This window comes from Thalia democratica, chromosome 6 (assembly GCF_965202585.1).
Source record: "Thalia democratica chromosome 6, ktThaDemo2.hap1.1, whole genome shotgun sequence".
NCBI classification, from domain to species: domain Eukaryota; kingdom Metazoa; phylum Chordata; class Thaliacea; order Salpida; family Salpidae; genus Thalia; species Thalia democratica.
The window spans coordinates 59,290,334-59,314,500 of NC_139170.1; the positions used below are offsets into that span (position 1 = coordinate 59,290,334).

Below are 24,167 nucleotides of genomic sequence, written 5' to 3' on the forward strand. Positions count from 1 at the left end.
ACCGATTAATTTTACTTTAACTTATGCAAACTATTCTCTTGTTTCAAATAAGTGATTTTTAGTGTTACATTACCTTTTGCAGCATAAAGTTTTTAACGAAATTTACTTTAAGTTTATGTTTTAAAATCATATTTCAAATGATATAATTAAGTATTAAAGACACTGTATTATCATTGACTAGTAATATTTCTAATTGTATATTTTTTAAAGTCTGTAGTGCATATAATTTTTCTAAAAATAATAGTTTTACTTGTTTATGTAGTTTTAAAAATAAAGCTAAAAACCTTATTATATATACTTTTTGTTTTCGTTTTTAATCTCATTTTAGTTACAACGAAACTTTTTATACTAATTTAAAAAAAGTTTGAATGTACATTTTTGTAAGATATTTAAGTGTTCTAGTTTTGAAACTAAAATATATAAAGGTTTTAAGCCATATTAATACTTTCTAATTGTTATTTCACATATAATTTTGTAGTCATCATAGTTAATCAAAGTAAATTGATAAGTGCTTCTAAATATATTAAACTTTTAAAGTCACTAGGTAGTAGAACTTACATGCACTAACATGTATCACTATTTAAATTTATACAATTTAAAAAAAAAACTAATTTGTTTTAGTTACTTATTTTTATGCAAATATTTAATTTAACTGTTCAAGTTTCAGATAAACTAATTAATTAGATGTAAATTTTTTTTTTTTGCTAAATATAATAAATATAAAACTAAAATTTATATATAACTAAATATAAATATAAATAAATATATATATGATAAATATAAATTTTGACTAAAGTTAACGTTAGTAAACAACTAAAACTAACAAAGTTAACGTTAGTGTTGTTAAATAAGTAAATAATAATATTTTCAAATCAGGTATAATTGTAAATATCCTCTGCAGACCATGTTTGAATTTGAAACCCTAATAATTACATACGTAAATGAAGTTCCGCAAAAGTTCTCATCAAGAGGTTTAATCCAAAAACTTTCTGGAGACAAAAATGTTGTGGATTGTGATGAGACTGGTACAGGATTGCATGATGCGCTTAGAAGGAGGTACGAAGCCGAACTCAATGTGCTAGAAAGCAATCTAATGTTTAAAACAGTCAGATTGTTCTTTTCAGTATCTAGTGTAGAACGTGGCAACCTGGATTATGCAAATGATGAAGATGTTGAGGAAATTGATCTGAATTCAACTGCTGGAGTATTGCTTGAAAAGTTCAATAGGAGTTTTCCTAAGTCACAAAGGCCCATGGTAATTCTCAAGTTGTTTTATGTTACAAGACAAACTTAGACGGCTTTTCAAATTCCGACACACTATTTTTTCTGTCGTACGGGTAGTTGTAGTACTTATTGTGTCGTCTAAGTTTTATTGAAAAGTTTAATCATATTTCCATCTGCTTTTATGTGCTGATGTACTACAATTTTTTTTTGTATGTTTTACTGCTCATTTTATAAAAAGTTAGCCCGCTAATACATATATACTTAGTTTGTAATTATAAACTATTTTTTGTTAAGCCTTGTTTTAAACTCTGCTTGGTTTTATATGGTGACTACTTGCTTAGAATTTCTTTATACGTTTGTTTAATAAATTTTCATAAAATTATAAGCAGCTTTAATTCTAAATACATTATCTAGTTATAAAAGTTTAAGTTCAAATAGTTGTAAACTATTATAAAGCTTAGGCGCTGAAGATAAACTAATATTGAAGTTTCATATTTCTGACTAGCAATTATCCATACGGAATTTAGCACTTAATATTCCAGTACAACGAATAGGCTTTTTTTTTTTTTCATTTGCATAAGTTGACAATTTTTCTTCAAAAATTAAAACATAAAATACAATAATTAACGCAAGTTTGTAACATTAAAACACAATTTTGAAAAATTTTAACTTTATTTCTATATATAAATACTTAGGAGAATTTTCTTAATAAAAATAAACAGTTTTTTTAATATCAGTATTTTTGAGTAAATGAAGTTCATAAATATTTTTGTAACTAATAACTTTTATCTTTTAATAGTTATGGATTATATCATCAAATTACTTAGTGTTTTTCAACAAAGTTATGTTAAATTAATTAGCTATTTCATTTGCATTTTAAAGCTATACCATCTAAAGTTCATTTAAGACTTACTGTAACTTTGTTAAAATTGAATACACTTTTGATTATTGGTATCAAGTAAAAAGTTTTAGTAATGTTTAAAATTAAAATAGTGCTTCATAAATAATTTATTAAGGTTTGATACACATAATCTTATATTTAGAACAACCAATATAAGAGTATGCGATCTATAATACTTTATTTAATAGTGTGCAAGTAAAGTTTTACACAGTTATTATTAATTGTAGTTTCAATTTTTAAAAAACGTTGTAAATCTTTTTTTTTATTATTTTAAATATTCTAATATGAGTTATAAGTCAATATGTGCTTTAATTAAACCTATACAGTAGGTTTTAAATAGATTTTCAATTTAAATTAAAATCAAATTCAAAATATACATAAATATTATAAAACAAAATGATACTATGTTTAGTGAACAAATTTAAACTACCAAAAGAATCATTATAAATTTTAAATAATTTCAAAAGGTTATCACATTGGATTTACAAACAAATTTTAAACAATCTTGTATTAACTTTTTTTTAGCACGAGTAAACCTGAAGTTTAATTAAATATATTTAAGGTTTCTTGTGTTTTCTTTTGTTAAATAATTGTTTTAAGAATCAAATAAAACTAATATTGAAAATTGTTATTAGCTAGAATTCATTCAACACAATCTAAAATCTGCGCTTAGACATTTTAGTCAAACGACTTCGTTTGTAGAAAGAAACTTCGAACATCGAGCTACATACTAAATATTTAATTTAATTGTTTAAGTTACTAAACTTATATTTTGAAGACCTTTTTCTTTAAAAAGTTGCATTTTCTAATTTTCTAAAACATGTTACTATATTAAACTTAATTGACTTTAAAATAGTTAGTTTATTTGAAAAAAAAAAAGAGAATATAAAACATGCTTAGTTTTATCAAAAAATATTATTCAAAAAGCAAAAAAGTTCAAGAATATATTTAATTTTCAAAATTGCTAGAAAATGAATAAACTTTTTTTATACAAACTTAAAAGCATTTTTACATTAACAAAATTATATTAAAAACTATTTAAAGTAGAAACACCAAATGGTGAAGCATTAAAACTTAAATCTAAGACATTTTAAACAAATATTTTCTATTCTACGAAAACAAAATTTATAAACCAATTTTTTGAGAGTTAAACTAATTTTTTTAAATATATCGTACTATCCCTGATAGCTTTACATGAATTCTTATCTTACCGAATTTTAATCAAACACTCTTGTCTTTATTAGTAATTTGATTGTTGTTTAATTTGCTAACATTTTATCTATATTTATATTCATAACTTGTTACACTCCTAGAGTAGTCTTTTTTGATGATAATCGATTACTGCTTTGTTTTCTTCTAAGTCATTGTTTATAATAAATTATTTAATACTCAGCTTAAATGAAAATAAACTAGTTTTGAACTGTACTATATATTTAATTTCTTTTTTTTTTTAAAGTACAAAGGGAAAAACCAATATTTAACATGTCGGTATAAAATAAACAATGTTTAAATGTAAATAGTTTTAAAAATTTGACACTAATTTTAACAAGCACTTTAGAAACAAATATTTAAACTAAGCAAAATTTTTTTATAAAACAAATCAAAAAGTATAACAAAAGGGTATAACTTATAACAAATGTTGAACCGTAATAACTTGTTTTTTGGTTAAACTGTGTATTTGTTTTACTAAATTAATTTTTATTTATTTTTATTTGATAAGTTCTAAAACTATAGAAACAACTGTGCAACTATGTTATAAAAAATGGCAGTCTTTTATTTCTAAAAAGTGAAACAACCAGTATTTAATCTTATTAGTACACAATACTATGTACAAAACATACTTAAAAATGTTTATTTTAACCAACGTAGAAATAAAGTTTTGATAAATGATTCAAATATTATAGAATTATTCAATTTCAGTTTGTTCACTATAATATAAAATATAAATTCCATTAAAAATTTTTAGCTTCAAAAATAAAAATCGCAAGCAATATAGATTAGGCATGTTAAAATGATCCTGGGGTGTTTTTGGACTGCCTTCATGTTTCCTTAACACCCCCTGAAAAAAAAGAAAGAGGAAAAAAAGCTTAAATCATATATTAAAATGTTGTTTATATATTTCGTTTTGCTTATTTGCTAAATTTTCAAATATTGAATGTTAAACTTGTTACATACAAATATTACAACTAGAAAGTTTCTCATTTAGCTGGGCATTTTTTAAAGCCAGCTGAAATGAACTTAAAATTGAAATGTTGTTGTGATGTTGTAATGGAATGCGTTTTTCATTTGAATGCTGAATGTCGCAAAATTAGTCAACTAGAACGCAAGTATCTCAAGCAATGTTATTCTTTCTATGGAATATAGTGGTGGGATAAGACCTATAGACTGAGAATTAGACACGTGCTGTATAAATATAACTGTATGTAAACCTTATAGTGCATTTTTATTTTGTTTAAATATAACAGGGGTCGGCAAACTGCGGCCCGCGAGCACGTTATTTTTTTGAATGGAATGCGGCCCGCGAAAGAAGTTTTTGTGGCCCGCGAGCATGTTAAAGTGGCCCGCTGAGCAAAAATATATTTCAAGTAAAATTTTTTTCGGTAATTCGATTTAATTTGTTTAGTTTGGTTTTAAATCTCTATATAACATTTAAAAATAATTAGAAGAAGTTGCTACTTTAATTTAAAAATGTGAAAAAGACAGATTAGCATTCTAACAGGATACTTTTTTGAGTTTCATAATAACTTCTATTTTCCAACAGCAAGTAATTATCTGAAAAAAGAGTGCTTGAATTTAATAAGTTAGTTATATTATACCTATTTATCAAATAAACTAAATGCAAATGTTTTCCGTTTTGTACAAAAGTAATGCACAGCAATTAACTAAAGTGTCATTTCTTTATAGCTTAGATATTCTTTCCAATATTTTTTATACCTAAGTTTCTTTTATAAATTTTTATTTGTAAATGTTATGTTTTAGTGTAAAAACACTTAAAATAACATAGTAATAAGAAAAAAAGGTTTATTTAAGTTTTGTTTTGACACATTTTAATTTTTTAGAAGTTTTCTTTCCACTTGAACTAATTTATATGCACACCAACTTAAAAAAATGCTCATATTTTAAACCACTTTTTTATTTAATACTTTAGTTAGTTTAAGTTTAGTTTATGCATAACTTTCTAAGTTTGTTTTTTCTACATGTAATATCTAAATTTGTACAGACACAACTAAAACAATATATATGACATAAACTAATATAGTTTTTGTTAGGTATACATTTTCATTTTTCAAACATTGATTTTGTCAAACTAAGTTAACTTTTATGCTTTGCATATCAATACACACATTTGCTGTTTTTTGGAGCTACCTATTTAATATAAACTAAACTTAGGGATAGTTTATAAACATTGACACACACTCAGACTATCACTATTTGAAAACTTCAAATCTCAGGCCAACTAAGTCATTTTATAAGTTTTTGGCTAGAATTGCTTTTTGTACACAAAAATATCAGGAATGTTTTTGTTAATTCAGGCTGGCTTTTTTGCTTAAAAGAGTGGCAAATTAAACTTATGATGTAAGTTTTGCCCAACCCAAAGTGTAAGTTTCAGTTATAATATATGTTATAATATATCAAGTTCAAGCTTTGAACTTGAAAATTTATGCTTAAAAATTTTGGAAAAAAACTTGAATTTGAGAATTTTTGAAAAAGCCTGGAGTTTCAAACAATTTTTACATGTAAAGTAGTGAAATTTCGATTTGACACAAAAAATTTAGCAAATAAACATTTCTTTATTAAAAAGTATACTAAAGTAGCTTAACAGTGTTTTTTAATATTGATATACTTTATAAGACACTTATTAAACTTTAATTAAACTTTATACTAAAAATAAAAGAAGGAACTGTACTTCTAAAAACTTTTGGTGCATTGCACCTTTAGTTGTAAAATTTCACCGATTGTTGTGCTTCGTATTTGAACTAAACCAAGAAATTATACTAAAGTGTCAAAATTAAAAAAACATCTCTAATAAAAATTCTCAGATGAGCAATAGTTTTTCTATCAGTGCTCTCATCTTAACATATTGATTAAAGTCATAATTTGATTTATGCGACTTTATAACCTTAAAGCATTTCCTAAATAGGACTTTTTGATGTCATTGAAGAAATAAACAAATGTTTTTCATTACTGCCAACAAAAATTCTTTAAAAAAGTTTTCAATTATAAACGGTATCTCATTATTAATAATAAATTTTGCTACTTTATAACTTGCCCTAACAACTTTTTTCTGATTATTCTGTAGTTTCTGAAGATAATCATGTGTTTTGTTGGAACTGACTTTGGTGATTTGTTTTTTTATCGTTTCTCGCAATAACTCCTAACTAACGTTTTTTTTGTTGCTCGTCTTTTATTTTACAACTAATATTTTTAAATTCTTGTTGCAGATAAAGAATTGCTGTATTGCTTAATAAAAAAGAGGTTTTACTTTTCGCTAATGACTCAATTAAGTTTTACACTTTTGTTAAACATGTTTAAGAAAGTTAATTGTCCATTCCAGCTGACTTATATTTTTTTGGCATGTAATTTTTTTACTGTTAATAAGTTTTGTTATTTCTTTATGTTGTGAACTTTGTTTTAACTGGGTTGCTACACAAACAGGCTATTTTAAAAGCTTGTAAACTCAGATGTGTGTGAAACTTTTATTTCAAACACTTTATATAAATCTTGGAATTCCCAGAATAGTTTTTATGACTGTAGTGTAGTTTACTAATTGTAGTTTTTTCTTGTTTTTTTTACACTTTGTGTACTTTTTAATGATGATGATATTTTTACTAGGTACTTGATCTTGATTTACAACGATTTACTAGCTTTTTAAACTTTTAATGAACTTAGGCTGGTTTGATACAACTCAGACATTTTTGCTTTTTAAGTGACAACCATGTAAAAGACTAGTTACTAATAAGATATTTTATTTAAGTATTCGAGAACTAATTATGTTAAAGAATTTATTCTAGCTTTCTATAATACAAACAGGTATTAATTTTATTAATTTAACTAATTACTAAATTTTTTAATGAATGTAAACTATTTAACACGCAAAAACTTTTTTTTGAAGTTAATATTCTTAGAAATATGAAAAAAGGGGTTGATAATTTAACAAATATATAAAAGTAACTAATAAATTGTCTTTCAAGTTTGGTTTTTTATAGAGAGTTAAATTGTATGTAAATTTAAAAGTATTAAATTTAACTTAGTAAGTGCTTATGAAAGTACATAGTTTATTAACACTTAAGTATATTAGTCAATGTAAATTTTATTCTAATTTCATTTAATTTAATTTAAATAGTCATTCTATGTATAGCTAAAAGTTATTTATAATGATAAGGTGAATAAAAGTAAAAATTTTCTCTAGTGTGACTAAAACTAAAACCAAAATATTTTTCAAATGTCACTAAAACTAAAACTGCGGCCCGCGAAGACTTTGTAAACTTGAAATTTGGCCCGCGACCACCAACTGCCTGCCGACCCCTGAAATATAAGAACTACTTTTTACCAATATTTAATTGTTAGAGATTTAGAACATTCTATAATTCACAATAATTTTAAAGTATTTTTCACACAGAATTTTTAGTTTTAATTATTGAAAGTTGTTCATAAAAGTAAATTATATTTTTTAAATAGTGTTGTTATAATAGTGTCTTGTGGCACTCTTATATAATAGATACATCACCCAAATGGTCTTGTCTGATTTATATAAAGTAGTCTCAAATAGAATCTAGAATTTATTAGTTAGTAATAAAATATGGTAGAATTAAATTATAATGAGTGTACCAATAAATAAAATATACCACAATCCATACCTTATAACATCACAAAAAGTTGTGTAATTAAGTTTTATTTTTGTTCTGAAAATTTAATTAGTAAGTTGCTTAAAACTTCTTTTTTTAAATGCTATTCAATGTAAACAAATGATTATTATGCATTATTATTGAACTAGTAATTAAAATTCTACCTCAAAAGTGTTTAATGTAATTAATATAGGTTATTTAAACTTATCAACCAATAAATTTTAATGGAGCAAACCATTTAATTTGAAACTACATTAAAATTGAAAATTTAATTGAATATTGCAAGGTCAGTACATATAAAACTATTTTAGAATTTGATTCTTATGCTTATTATAATCTCACTATGTGATTTTAAAAACTTAAACACGACAAGGATTTAGTGAGTTTTCAATATTTTGTTTAAGATTTTGTTTCTTTTAGTGTCTTTTTATGTTTATAGTTGTCAAACATTAGGTTTGGATCTTGTAGTGTTTAAGTTACATTTTAAGATAACTTAAATATACTTTTATGAAATTGTATTAATTTAAGTAATATTGTTTTATATGACATTTCAACTCTTTATAATTATATTGTAAAAAACAACTAGTTTAGTAACAAAAATAGTTAAATTAAAATAAAATTAAGATTGAAAACATCATCTAGGAATACCTTGAACTTGTAAATAAATGAGTTTTTTTAAAAGTTTATAACAGTTTTTATTATTTTAATTTGATATAGCCTCATAACTTTTTTTTATTGTTTTTTAGTTTGAATTTAGCATACTACTAGTTATTTTAAGTTAGTAATACTTTTGTGTTACTAACATTTAACTTTGAATTTTAATTTTTAAATAGAAAAAAATAAATTAAACACAGCGTTTTCCAGCAAAAAGGTGCTACCCAACCAGCAGTGCATACCTAAGAAATATGTACCTAGGTGGCAGGTTTTAATAACAAAAAGTCATGCGACCCTAGTTATAAAAGTGCGGACCTGAAATTATTTATTATTGTGTGTAAGACTTATCCTATTTTGGTAGATTATCTCTTCCTTAAAACTTAAAAATAAAAGTACTATGTCATAAAAACAAAATCATTTGTACAGTTTTTGCATAGTTGGACGCCCCTGAAATGATTTATTATCGTGTTTAACACCTTTTATATTAAATTATTTCGACATTTAAATTTTTTTGTAGAAAAATATTAAGTTATAAACAAAAATGTTTTTAATACCTATTTTTGCACAGTTTTAGGCTTTTTTTTCAATTTCATCTATATTTCACGCTATGATATGTGCTAATTAATACTATTGTTGCGAATGTTGAGTGTTTAACTTGAATAGCTTAATTTAGCATTACTTCTTATAAAATATTCAAATAGTGTGAAAACTAGTAGAGTAGTATTGTTTAAATTAAACAGAATAATAAATGTAAATCTAACTTAAAAACTTTTTAAAAATAAGTAATTTGTGAGTTATATATAAAGCAATAAATTTAGAAAATTTAAGTTTTATTAGTTGTAGTTGAATTTTTGTTACATTTATGATAATAATAACATTTTTTTTATAATAGTTTTTATAAATGACTGTATAAATATTCTACCAAGTAGAAAATAGTAGAATAAAGAAAAACCTGATTTTTTTTAACAATCTAAAATTTATACCCTAATAAATAAAGCTATATCTTGTTTATTTCAGGTTATAAACAGTCTGATTGTATTTTGCATGTATATATTTAATGTTTTAATATTATTACCCAAAAACTATAATTGCTTGTTAAATGTGAAAATATAGGAGGTAAAACGTTTGATTTTTTCAAATCACCTTATTTATTCACTTACTAAAGCAGCTTTATTAAACCAGTTATCTAAAATGTGCTTCAACTCATTCAATTTTACAATTTATTCCTGATAATATTTTTTTGTATACAAATGAAAAGAAATTAAAACTAAGTACAGCATATTTTATATTTAGTCCAACTCGTCAAATATTTTTATGATATTGTCAAACTACTACAGTTGAGCTAACTAAGTTAGTTTATTTCAAACATGTTTTTTAATTGAACCTTATTTTTTCAATAAGTTCACTTTTTTTTTTTTGTTTTTCTAGAATGAAAAAATGTTCAATCCTTAGAAGTGGTGCAAGTTTTTATTTCTAAGACATAAAAGATGGCATATATAAAACAAACTTTAATAAATAATTTGAAAAAAAAAATATTATTTTATTTTCTAATCAATGTTTAAAATTTTAATTTTAATTATTATTAGTGACCATTTTTATAAATTATTAAATATGGGAGATATTAAAACTGCACCAACTGAAACTTCAGCACCTACTGAGAAAAACAGAAATGACCAAAATAAAGATCCTTCAGAATCTAATTTTGAATGCAACATTTGTTTACACACCGCCAAAGATGCTGTTATTACTTTATGTGGTCATGTGTTTTGGTTAGTTTGTATTCTTATTACAAAAATCTGATTTTTAAAACTATTACAAGTTATTTTTTTATCAAATTGTCAGAAAAGTTTTTTTAACAGTTTAAACAAGCCACTTACTGTAGAACTATTAGGTCTACATTTGGTTTTGATTTACTTAATTGCTTTGTTAAACCATTTTAACCGTGTATGTAACTTAAATTTTTTAACGTATATGTACTTATGTGTATGATATTAAATATTGCTTGTTAATCAAATTCGAAAAACAAAAAAATTATTTTAAACTTTAAAGGGATTTAAAAATATAACTGCATTCTTATTTGTTTAAATAAAATTTAGTTAACATTTCAAAACAATAATTCAAATAAAGACTTATTTAGAAATAAAGCTGGATTGAGCTGAACTTTAAAAGTACATTCACTTTACCAAAAACTTGTGTTTTATTTATTTTCGTGAGTATTATTTAATTATTAATTTTAACTCACAGCTGGCCCTGTCTGATTCAACGGTTGGAATCTCCAAACCCTGATTCAAACAAGTGTCCAGTTTGCGAAGCTGGTATCAGCAAAGATAATGTCATACCAATATATGGTAAAAGTTGTTCCAGCCAAGTTGACCCCAGAACGAAAACGAAACCGAGGCCACAAGCCCAACGTCCTCAACCTGAACGCAGGGTTTAATTTTTATTTCAGAATAGTTTTTAAATGTTTGAAATGTATTGTATAGCATTTTCAAAATGTTTAAGAAAAGTGTTTAAATCAGTAAGTTTATAAATTCAAAAAATATTGTTAATACCCTGAAACAACCTGATTTAGTAATGCTTATATCATAGTAATATGTTACAATAGGGTTTAGTTTTTAAAATAGATTTCTAATTATTCTAATTATTTTTGTGAACTTTAGTTTGAATTACGTTTAATTTTTGTGTGCAATAAAGCGTAACTACAAACAAATGAACCAACAAAATAGGTGATAGCTAAGTTGTATACATTTGTATAAAAGACTGTATCAATATGATTAACAAGCAAACTTTTAAAAAGTATTAGTTAAGGAACAATTTTGATTGTGAAATATATTTAAAAATTAAGCATTAATTATTGAATGCGGATGATTCACATCTGATATCTATGTATTGTTGTAACAGCTTTTAGAAAAATTTAATGCAGAGCTTCCAATAGGTAATTAAAGTTATGAAATAAACTGCAGGTATTTTTATGCAATAAATTTAAACTTACAAAACTCAAACTTATATATTATACAACAGGGTTACCACTTATTAAAATTATCTCATACTAGCTCAGGCTAGCTTGCAATTTTTCATCAGAGAATAGTACGCTGTAAACATGATAATATACAGCTAAAAAAACCATGTTGAGTTACATTTAGTGTTTAGACTTTTAAAAATTCACTTTAGTATACTAATCTTCTATGCTTAGCTTAAATGTAAAAAATGTCTTAGTGCAATAAAACCATTTGTGCAAAATTGTTTTCGTGCAATTTTGTGCCCTCGTGCAATTTTGACTCTTGTGCAATTTTGTACGCCTGTGCAAATTTGACAACTACTCATTTAAAATGTATGTACATCGTACATACATAAATATTGTAAATACATTTGACAAATCTCATTATAAGATCTTGATGATACACAATTAACAGTTTAAACAAAAAATTCAGATCCGGGCATGGTACCTCAATCCTGACGGGACTAGAGGTGCAACTGTTGATATCAACGCTTTCATGAACAACACAAACTCGAGGTGAGTGAATAAAATTATATATAAAAAGTGTAACTAAATTATTAGTACTTACAACGACTCTAGGTTAGTAAAATAAGTTTTTTGAAAAAAAAAATCACAAAGATATTATTCATGAGTAGGACGACTTCGGGTCAGTGAACTAAATAAAACTTTACATAAAACAGTCAACAAGTTGCTCAATTTAAAAAATTTATTTGAACTTTACAGACAAACGGAACCGCAAAATCAACAAAATGTTGTAAACATACGGAACAACCAGACCAGTGATACCGCTTTCAAGTTTTATATTCTTCTAATCGTCGCTGTTTTCTTGATTCTTTACTTTGTGACTAGGTCTTTTTACCGTTGAAGTTGATTTTAGCAAAACAATTACCGAGTGTTTATCGAACTGAAATATTTTATCTTTGAAGCCAAACATATAATTTTGAATTGGAGTGGATTTAGTTGAAAAGAATTCTATGAATTTTTTCATCAGTAATTTAACTTATATTGCCTTTTACCTTTCGTAGTTTAAAAAAACTCATAGTTTAATTAATTGTTCTTACATTTCTTTTTTGATAAAAAATAATAACTATAGAAATATGAAAAATTATTGTTTAATTTAGTTGCTACTGTGGCATTTATTGATAAAAATAGTGGATTCAAATAAACACAGTCTAATTAGAGTAAAAAAAATAGTTTGACTAAATGTTTCTAAACTTTATTTGTAATTAATCACTAAAATAACTTTATGTAACTAGATATCACATTTTGAACATTTATCGCTATATGCCGGATCCTAAATTGAAAGTCTTATTCGGATCCGGTCGGATTCTAATTTAAACAAAAATATTCGGTTTCTAACGAGATGGAACTATGGTCAACCTTTATATTTACTTCAACCTTTATAGCTCTTTCCAGTTATTGACATATTACCTAGAAAGTTCTAAATCAGTGTTTTGCACGAGATGCTTAAAAAAATTGATAGACATAATTGAACAACTTTATTAACTTAAACTAAATATTACGGGATTTAAAAAAAAAAGTTCATAGAAGTCAGCTATACCAAATTTCAAAATATGGTACGAATACAGCCGGGTCCTAAATTAAATTAATATTTAATAGATCACACTAAAATCAACTCGTAATTCTAGATTTAGCATAATTTGTTATAATAGAAAATAAACTACCTAATATATAAATTAATTACTATGGCAAATTCAAATAGTTAGGTTTAAACAGGTAAATAGTTTTTTATGTATTTTAAGTAGGCCTATGAATTTCTTATATGACTAAACAGAACTTGTTGTAAAAACAAAACTTTATAACATATAAAAGTTTAAATTCTGAAAAAACTTTTGCACTGATTTAATTTATTTAACTTAAAACGTAACAAAGTTTTGTTTATGAGTTGTCTGAAGACTTGAAAAGTTTATCGTAATTGTTACTGAACAATTTGAATGCTTTACATCTGTATTTTTCACAACAGAAAGCAACCTTAAACCAATTTTTTTATATGCAATTTATTTACTGACCCAGCTCTACAAACTAAAAAAAAAGTATTTCAAACAGTAAATCAAGGCTCAGCAAACTGAAACTCTCTAAGCAAAAACTTTCGACGTTAGAATTTTGTCCTCGTCACGAGTTGGTCTTAGGCTACCGTGAAGGTAGCCTTGTGTTCGTCTTGAAGGTTTATTTAAATGTCTTGTAAATTCATTCAGTTAGTTTCCGTAACTGGGACTTAAACTGTCCAAATTAGAGGCGGTGAAAAAGTTTAAAAGATTGTTTAATTAATACTTTTTATTTTTATTTCATGTATGTTATTACAAGTACATTTTACACTCATTTAGTTTAAAGTTCTACGAACATAGACTTTAAAATATTTAAAACAAAAATTCTGTGTACACTAGAAAGTTTTAATTTCACACGCTTTTAATTTTTAAATCACTATTTAATCATTATCTTCTACAGTACCGCTTTTATTCAATTTTTATTAGAATTATAATTTTTTTTGTTACCTTGCCTTAATAATTTTGTTCTAATTATATGTGCATACACAAGTACTTTTGATTTATTTGCATCTCAAATTCATGTAAATACGAAAAAAAATAACCCTAAAAGAAGTAAGAGAAACAAACAAAAACCTTGCATAACAAACACAACTTTTTGATACAAAAAAGAAAAACAACTAAAGTATAAAAAAAATGCACTCCTGAAAATTTACAACGAACTAACTTTTCCCATGAACATATTTTGATATTTGTACAAAATCATGAACACAAACGGATGATCAACAACAAAATCAATTGGTTCCGAATCGCAATATGCAATCTCGTCTACTTCAGTTGCTGCAGCAGCTTCAGTTCCTTCTTCACTTGTTTCAATAAAAGCTTTGTGAACTACATTAGACACACAAAGTCCACTTGATTGCATGGACATTGCACTAAAATTTGCATTTTCTTCATCAAAAGCGTCTTTTATTCCTAACGAACGTAGAGTTTCGTTCAAGTTTGCTTCATACTCAATTTTGAACTTTGGCAATTCCAAAAATATATCTTCTCTTATGAAATTTTTACCTTGTTCGAGGTCTCCAATAGTTTTAACGTCTAGTTTTTTGATTATATTTTTCAATCCAAATCTTTCATCTGGTAAAATTATCAACATACTGAAATCTGGTTGCTTGTAAGGAATTTTTACACACTTGAACCCTTTTTCTTCAACAGAAAGATACGAATAATAACCTTCGTCTTTCATCATCTTAACGGTAGATGTTTTCTTTTCTGTACAATGAAATGGAGCATCAATGGTGTTACGTGGATCGAACTTATTAAACCAATCACCTTTGAAGTAGATACAACTAACTAGAACACATGCAGTATTTGGGTCCATGTCACTAAATAACTCTTTTATTTTTCCATTAGTATAATTTGCCACCCAGTTATTTATAAACTTTTTCGATCTTTCTGCATTGTTTATGTAGTCCAAAGGCTGCATTTGGCATTTAAAAGCTGATTCAATTTCATTTTTGAACTTTGCTACCATCTGAAACCTTTTTGATGGAAATACAGAATTAGCAAGCTTGACTTCTAAACCTTCAGAGCTTAAATTGAGAAGATCATTTAGCGCTTTAAGCTGTCCAAGAAGTTGTTCATCTTTAACAAGTCCTAGTGCCTCTTCAAGCTGCTGCTTTGTTTTCCCATTCGAACCAAGTAGTAGCATTGAAAGAGCAAGCGAAATGCTCAGTGGTGAAAAGAATATGTTCTTATCTTCATCTGTGCTCACACAAAGCTTTTGAATAAGATTGGCGTTAAACGTGTTAAAATTCATACTGGATTTAAAAAATACCAACCCTGTTTTATACAATTTTATATTTGTAATATCATTTACTTATGTATATTTATTATTCTGATTTTATCTTACCAATCAAATCATATGTTTACTGAATTAAAAAAAATAGTTTATTATGGCCTACTCTGAACTGTAGTAATTAAATGATTTAAGTTATTCTGCACGTTACATAACAATTTAAATTAACCGACTCAACTGTTGTAAAAGTATTTAAGATTTACATCTCAAAAAAAAGAGAAAATTAATTGAAACAGTACCTGTGGGTTTTCTTAGTAAGATTAATAATAAAAAGAATAAAAATATAAGAGAAAGTTTTTTTATAGTATATATCCATGTTTTAGTATTTTCAAAACTTCTTTTATCCTTTTATTAAAAAGTATTTCTAAATTCAAAAAACTAAAATAGTTCTGTGGGTTTAATCAGTAAGAATAAAGTTCTAAAAAAAAAGTTGTAGAAGTATCTAGTTCATAATAACTCATAATTGTTAGAATTTGTACTTTCAAAATTCAAGTTTTCAATATTTATACAGCAGTGCATCCTTTAAAAAAATAATTCATTTTGTATAAGCCCTGCTTTATGTTTATTGCTTATATGTTTTTGTAATCAGCATATCAATATTTTTAAGTTCGTTTAGCAAGGTTTATGGTATATTCATTAAATTGACTTTAACTTACATAAATTGCTAAGAGCACAAACAAATTACTTTTTTATGAATGTTCTTCATTCTACAATCTTTAAATAAGTGATTTGCAATGATAAATTCAATATATTATATGCTCTACTATGAATTTCTCGACACTTTTAGCGCCAATGAGCTACATTTTTTCGTTCTGTTAGAGGTAGATATTAGAGCAATATAATTAAGTTTTAAAAACTGATATAGTATTATTTAATATTTTCATGCAATTTTTAGCATCAAGTATGGTTTCAGACTAAGTTCTTGATAAGTGTTTTTTCTTGTAAATCTACATGAGGGGCCAGCAGCTTTTTATATACCAAATTTTTGCTCTCGGCCTACAGTTATTAGTTGTAGTAATCATCAACAAAAATAATATTTTTATCACAAATCATCTGAACAAGCAATAAAAAAAAACTAGTAATTAATAATTGTGTTTTTTACTTAGCTACTTTTGTTGTTAATTTTTTGGTTTAATAAAGCACAAAACCTTACTATCTTTATATATATCATTTAAGCAATGTAAAACAAAATAAGTTGTATTAGATTTTGTTATAATGGTTTAAAACCAGCGTATTTTAACTGTTTTATAGTTTAGTGAGACCCACCAATGTTTTAGTTAGAATTATAGTTTTTTTTTTCTAAATTTATTTGGTTAGAGGAAATTATTTAGCTTGTCGTAAACTTTTATTTTTTATGGTCGTTGAGCTCTTTACTTATTTGGAGAAAGGGATTATTTTGAGGCATGAAAGCTACAATCAAGATCGCACAATCGCGCGCGAATCGCAGCTTTTTACTTTTTCTATGAAGCAAAACCAAAAAATAACGGAAAACCAGGGAAACAGGATCAAACTAAAGGGCGCTAAGCGCGCTTAAGTGCGAATTTAAGTGAAAATTAAAATCATCTAAGCTTACTTATATTATAATTAACATATAGTAAAACTTTACATTAATATAATGACAATATCACGCCTTATAAAGTATTACAAAAATAATAAAATTATACTTAAATAACTATAGTCTTAAAGGCATTTTAAATTTAAACGTTTAAAAAACTGATTAGAATGAAATTTTCCCATAAAACAAAACTTAACAATTAAACTTACCTGATAATTTAAAAACTAATGCTCAAATAGTTTACGAGAAAATCTTTCATAGGTTGGAAAACGAAAATCTTAGTAAATTCTTTAGTGCATAAGTTGATATTATAAAAAAAAAACTTACTTATAATTTTAATATAAGTAACTTAAAACTATTACTACAAGTTAATTGAACTATAAAGTTTTTAAGATGTTATGGAATTGAAATTGAATGCTAAATTTAGTATTTTTTTAATGACTTAACTTTAAGATAACTCTTAACTAGGCTCCTTAACAACTTTGATAAGCCTTAACAGGCAACTTTATTTTATTAAAAAACTAAACATTGTAATTTAAGTCAGCTGGATTTCTGTAGAAAAAAAAAACTTTAATATGTTATAATTAGTTTAAACATGTCAAAAATAATACAAAAAAATTTGAAACTTCACTAATGTAATAACTGTTTTGCTAGTACTTGTTATAATTTCAAATTGATTATTTGTAACAAAGGAAAACAGTCAAACTTATACTTGCTGGATATTTAATTAGAACAAAATAGTGTTTTAATAAATTATATTAATTTCAAGTTAATAACAAGTTTAAATTCTGCTTAGAATAAAAGTTTAATTTTAGATAACTAAAAAGTAACAATAAAAAATTTACAAACTGCAACTTAGTTTATGAAAAAAATTATAAGAAGTTATTATATTTTATTAAGCAGATAAAGTGTATAGAAACTTTAGAGCTGATCAAGTATATTAAAAAAAACAGGTATTGATTAGTTTCATAAACATTTTACTAAAATAAAGCTGTATTTAAAAATGGCAACTTTAAAGTTTAGAAATTAATACAAAACAATAAAAATTAAAAATTCTTTTTACTTCTTCAAATACCGATAAGATAAAGATTTGAAAAGTTTAAAGTTTTTGTATATGTCTTATTCTTATATTATAAAGACGTATTCCAGACAAGTCATTTGTACATTCGTAATGGTTTATTTAAGCTATTACTGCATATTTAACTTTTGGTAACTTCTGTAAAGTCATCTTATACACAACGTCGCATTATTTTTATTTGTTTCGCAATTAATATTTATTTTTCTTGCTATTTTTTCTTAGACAAAATTGTAATTACTAAATTAAAATTGTTAATTAGACGAACATGTGTTTTTTTATTTTTTATACTGTAATAAACTTAATGGCTGTCATAAATTACGTTTTAAAAGTTTAGTTACTTATTAAACGTAGTATAGTGTTAATTAAATGTTTTAATTATTTTCTTTTTGACCGGTTTGTTATCTAAATTAAAGTTTTGAAAACGTTTTAAGCAATAAACATTTTTGTTTTTCATGTGTTATACAATTTTTCAAAGTTTAAGAAATAACATGCTTTTAGAGGTTTATAAATTTCATACTATATGGTTTGAAACTAACTAACTTGTAAATCATAAATAGATGAAGCTGAGTTTTAAAATTTTATTAGCATAATAAATTTATTAGCTAACATAAAGTTACATTTGTGAATATAATTTACTAATTTATACTAGCACAACATCAACACTGTATTCTTATGGATTTCTTATTGGTCAGTGTTTGATCTAAAATATAAAGTTAAATAAACTTTCTAATACAAGTTAGCTCTGCGTCTAATATTTGAAAACTAAATTTTATGATTATACTTTTTGTTTTGCCTTGAAGTTAAAACTTGTAGTTTGTAAGTTTAAGTTACTTTTTCAATCCTGGAAATGATATTAAATTGTATCCTGTTTTTACCTCTAACCTTTTTTATTGTTTCAGTTTCCTAAAAATTAAAAATTCCTTTACTTACCTTTACAATTTACTTACCTTATTAAAAAACTTTCCGAATATTTTCTACCTTATTGTTCACTGAATCGAAAAACCCGATACATTAGTTGCACAACATGTTCAATTCTTATAAACAATCTAACACACAAGTTTTTGTTAACATCTAAAAAATAACAAATTTAATTATGTTAAAAAAAGTTATTAAAATTTATCAGTTAGAAAGTGTTTGTTTACTTTTTTTTTTCATTGGTAAAAAAAAGTAAAATATAATTATTTAAAAAAAGCTTATAATTCAATAGGAAAATAAGTTTATTTATTTTTTTAGATTAAAATAAGTTTTAAAATGTTTTAAGCAAAACGAAAAGCAATAGCTGCTTAGCAGCAGTTGAAAATTAATTTCAAACATTTGTGACGTAATAGCTTTTAGACCACTAAAGTTCTTATTCCACAAATATTAATATTTAAATAATCAACCCATATTTTAGTATGATTTATCGTTAACAAAAGCACGAATTTTAAAGACTGATTGTACAGTCTGAATTCGCAATCAAAAAATAAAACCGATAACAAAAAAAACAAAATTATTTTTTTCTTTTTGTTTTTACAACAACTTAAGTCGCTAATCTTAACTATATAATGTACAGCGTGTTGATGAAGCAGTTAAATGTAAATACTTACTTACTAAAATCGTTGACAAAAAAGATCCTGTTTTCACATATTTTTATTAATAAAAGAGTATAAAATGTCACGTTTCCTACACTAAAGATATATTGGAAAAAATCTGTAGTGTGCAATTGCTCTTTAATATTATAAATATTTTAAAATTATAATTCTTGCTATAAGAATACATTGCCAGCATGATAATTAATTTTTGTTGGAATTTAAAAAGATAACTACCAACAATTTGGAAAAATATATGTAAAAAATGAAAAAATTATGCATTTAGGATGACTAGATTTTAAAAAACTCAAAAGGTTAGAACTTTTAAATAATTATTGCTTTTCTTCAAATAAAAGTATCGTTGTTTTCAAAGTTTAACATAGAAAAATCAATTATATAACCTTAAATTCACCTTATTCGTAATTTAAACAACAAAATTAAATATTTTCAAGTTAATTTGAAATATTCAACAGATTGTCATAGACAATCTTTAAAAATCTAAAGAATTGAAAAAGATAAAAAATTGTTTACTTATTTGAAAGCGTTACTTGTTAGAATATATGAAATTCTTACAAACAATTATGTTAATAAATAAGGCAGTATGTTCGCTAGAAGCGTTTTAAAGTGCTTTAAACAAAGTAAATAAGTTAGTTAAGTTAGTTTTAATATTTTTTACAGCAATAATAATAATCTATTACAGTTTTCCTTCTTAAAAACTAGAAATTACATATAAAAATGTAAAAAATATTGTGATAGCTATTATTTTAGAAGCATATATACTTTTATATATCAATTTCAATTAAACACCAATTTAGGGCTAAAAATTTAGTTTTACAGATAAATATTTTTTGAAACTTTAATTTTTAAGAACAGTATTATATAATAATATGAAACAATGGAAGTTTGCTTTTTATTTCGCTGTTAGTTTCTCAACAAGTTTTAGAGCTAGAATTATTTTGGATCTTAAAAATTTTGTTTTCGTGTTGTACTAACAAAATGTAACAATTGATTAATTAAACAGTAACGGTTTTTAATGCTAATATGTTTTATCTATTCCGTGTTTATATTTCTAATAACAATTTTCAGTTTGTATTTTTATTCACTATACTACTTGAGTTTCAGAAACCAACTAGACAATTTATTATTTTGTATAAAGATAAAAATTTTTATTACATAAAAAATTTCAAAATATGCTAAAATTAAGATGTTTGAAATTTAAAAACTTCGTATTAAGTGTACTTCAAAAAATTCAGAAATTTTAAGATTTAAATAAGTTTCAAAGATTTAGAAATTAACTTATTTTTTAAAGTCAAAATTACTTACTAATTAGACACGCTAGAAGTTTGTTAAGTATTTATTTAAAAAATTCTATATAACTTTTATAAAATAATTATACTTTTTTACAACAGTTATTTAAAAGTTTTATCAAGATATAGTGATTAACTTCAGATATTTAATTCTAGTGTCTTACTAGTGTTCTATTTCGATGAGACATTTAAGTTAATATAAAAAGTCTTACTGCAAGTCAAACAGATTCTAGTATTGATAATTTTTTATATAAGTCAAATTGAATTAATTTAAAATTACCGTGACAATAAATTATCTTGAAGCTAAACTTTTTTAAAGTTTTAATAATTCAAAGCAGATTGTATTTAATAATCTTACAAAAACTAGCAAAATCTAGTAACCTAAAAGATAGATGATTTGTGTTAGGCATTTAAAAGCAAGTGCTAAAAGTATTATTATACCAACAATAAATTACGCCCACTTGATGTATACAATTTTTTATTTTATACTTTAGGAATTTTTTTTAATCAACAAGTGAAAAGATATTTTTAGTAAATTTACAAATGTTTTAAAGTTTTGCTAATTTTTAAATCCTGAATAATTAAAAGATCTTCTTAATAAATTATTAAGATAAGTCTTTAACATATTTACTTGAAATAGTAAAATAGTTCAAATTAAAAAAGAACAGTTTTTGTATTATACAGATTTTTTTATGACTTTGAATTCTCTCATTATTTCTAACTATGCTTATTGAGTATTTCATACAAGTTATAAATTTTATTAGATTTTAATTGTTAATCTTTTAACTCAAATAGAGTGTATGATTTAAAAATTGCTTTTGAAAATTTTGAAATACTAACAAAACTTGTTAGCATCTAATGTTAGGATGGATTTTAATAGTATACCAGATAATTCAAGATACTATAATGTATGATCCATGTTCTAAAAAATAATAAATAGTTATTGCAAGTAAACAAGAGAAAAAAAAAAGTTTTTTATTTCAAATATGTACGTTTTGTTAAACATAAAATATTTAACTTTTTAATTTATATAAACAGTATTATGTAACAAATAAAGCAGTATATCGAACTTAACTTAAATAAAATTCAACTAAATCCTAAAACAAAAAAAAAATTTAAATATATTTTTGGTAGAAATTTGTAACAAATTAGAAATTAAGCTACATATTCTGACTAACAAAATTAAAAACTATTTTGTCACAGTAAAACAGTTTATTATTACTTTATTTGTATAAAAATATTGTTATTTGAACAACATAAATATAAAAACCTAAACGTTTTTTAAGCCACAAAAATAGTTTTAGTTTTATTACAAATAATTAAAATTTCAAAAAAAATTATCTAAAATGTATTTTGTCGCTGTAATTAGTTTATTTTTTGAACTATTAGTTGTATAGTTATAAGAACATAGATAAGTTTAATATTTATTTCAAACATTATACAGAACCTATTTTTGTTATAGTTGGCCACTGTAATAAAACTTACTTTATTTGTAATTAGTTTAGTAATTATTGCAATAATCAGTAAGTTTTTATTTTTACCTCACAGAAGTATTAAAATTTTAATTATTACTATTTATAGTATAACATAGTTTTTCGTTAGTAACAAGTACATTACATACTAAATATAATTATAAAAGTTTTAATTTTAATTGAAACTCTAGTGTTAAACTTTTTTTTTTAATTTTTTTTGTACTACAATCGTTAAGTTTTATTTTCATTTTCGGTATATTAACGGAGTTTTGGTTTGCTTTATAAACAATTTTAGAACTTTTTAAGAGTGTTACAGTTAATAAAAAATCCACTGTATCCGCTATTTTGTTTTAATAGACTAAAAAATATGTAGGTTCTTTTAATTTTTTTTAACAAATTTAATCTAAACTTTATATACCACTTCAAAGACATGGTTTTTAAGTTATAAAAGTTATTGAATTAAGATTTAAATTTGTGCTTTAGATAATGTTACATAAATTACGAATTTTAACAGTATATAACAAATTAAAAATTAATACTAAGTTTGATCTAATTTTATTTTAAAAATAATGTACAAATGCATTACTGTAAAATAAAAACTTGACTACATCTTACAGCTCAAAGAGTTTTTATATTGAACCTTGCGATTTCTTTTTTTAAATTGACTATAAGTTTTATAACATAAAAAGTTTGTCAAACAATTAAATATTCACTTTAGTTTATTATTAGAAATATAATATTTAAACTTAGGTATATTGTTAAAATATCTAAGCTCTAATTTAAACTCTAATAATTTCTAATTTGTTTAGAAACTATAAAATTTGTAATGAAATTATTAATTATTTTAATGTTTTACTAACTAAGAAATAACTAGTAGCTTTAGAGAAGTTATTTCTTAGTTAGTAAAACAATAAAAATTGCCAAAAAAGCTTATCTATAAAATAACCTGATTTTGTCTAATTAACACAATTTCCTAAATTTTAGAGTTTTCTAGTATTAATTTAACTATTTTTCTAAAACATGGTTGTAAATACTTTATTTTTTTTTATTTTTTATCTATTTATTTGGAAAAGAAGACATTTTAAATCTTAAAAAAGTTTATATTTTTATCGAAACTTCAAAGGTCGTTAAAAAAAATTATTGTACTAAATTTGTGAAAAATTAAAAACCATAAATAAATTTGCTTAACTTTTTTTTTGTAAATTAAAACCATTAAGAATTAGTTTTTCACAAATTTTACTAGTAATAAGAAACAGTGAGTCATTTATAAAAAGTTCCTTAAAACATATATTTTTATTTAAGTTCAGAACATAATACTATTTTCTGTAAATGTTTTCGTGTATATAGAAAAGCATATATTGAGCAGCAGATACAAATACATTCTATTAAATCGTTTGTGACGTAATAGTTTATAAACCACTAATGTTCTTATTCAACATCTTATTCAAATTATAATGACAATTTATACATCTCTCCTTGCTTTAAAACTTACACCTTAGTTCCTTTTTTTTTTGAAGACTGTTTATCCAGTCTTAAATCTTGATCAAACTTAAATGTTTGAAAGCAAATACGATAACGAGGTCATAATAGTAAATGCATTTATTTGAAAAGAATTTTTCTCTCAATGATGGCTTTAAAAAGTAGCTTGAATGTTATTTCGTTTACAGTCTAGTAATAAGTTTATAATAAAACTACTTGAGGAT

General features: G+C 24.1%; 1 protein-coding gene across 1 annotated transcript; it reads right to left on the reverse strand.

Moving 5' to 3' along the window:
* Positions 1-14,338: 14,338 nt before the first annotated feature.
* On the reverse strand, positions 14,339-15,445 carry LOC145839270 (serpin B9-like). The gene has a single exon (XM_082946867.1). The coding sequence runs from the start codon at positions 15,443-15,445 to the stop codon at positions 14,339-14,341; it is 1,107 nt and encodes a 368-aa protein (XP_082802993.1).
* Positions 15,446-24,167: the final 8,722 nt, after the last annotated feature.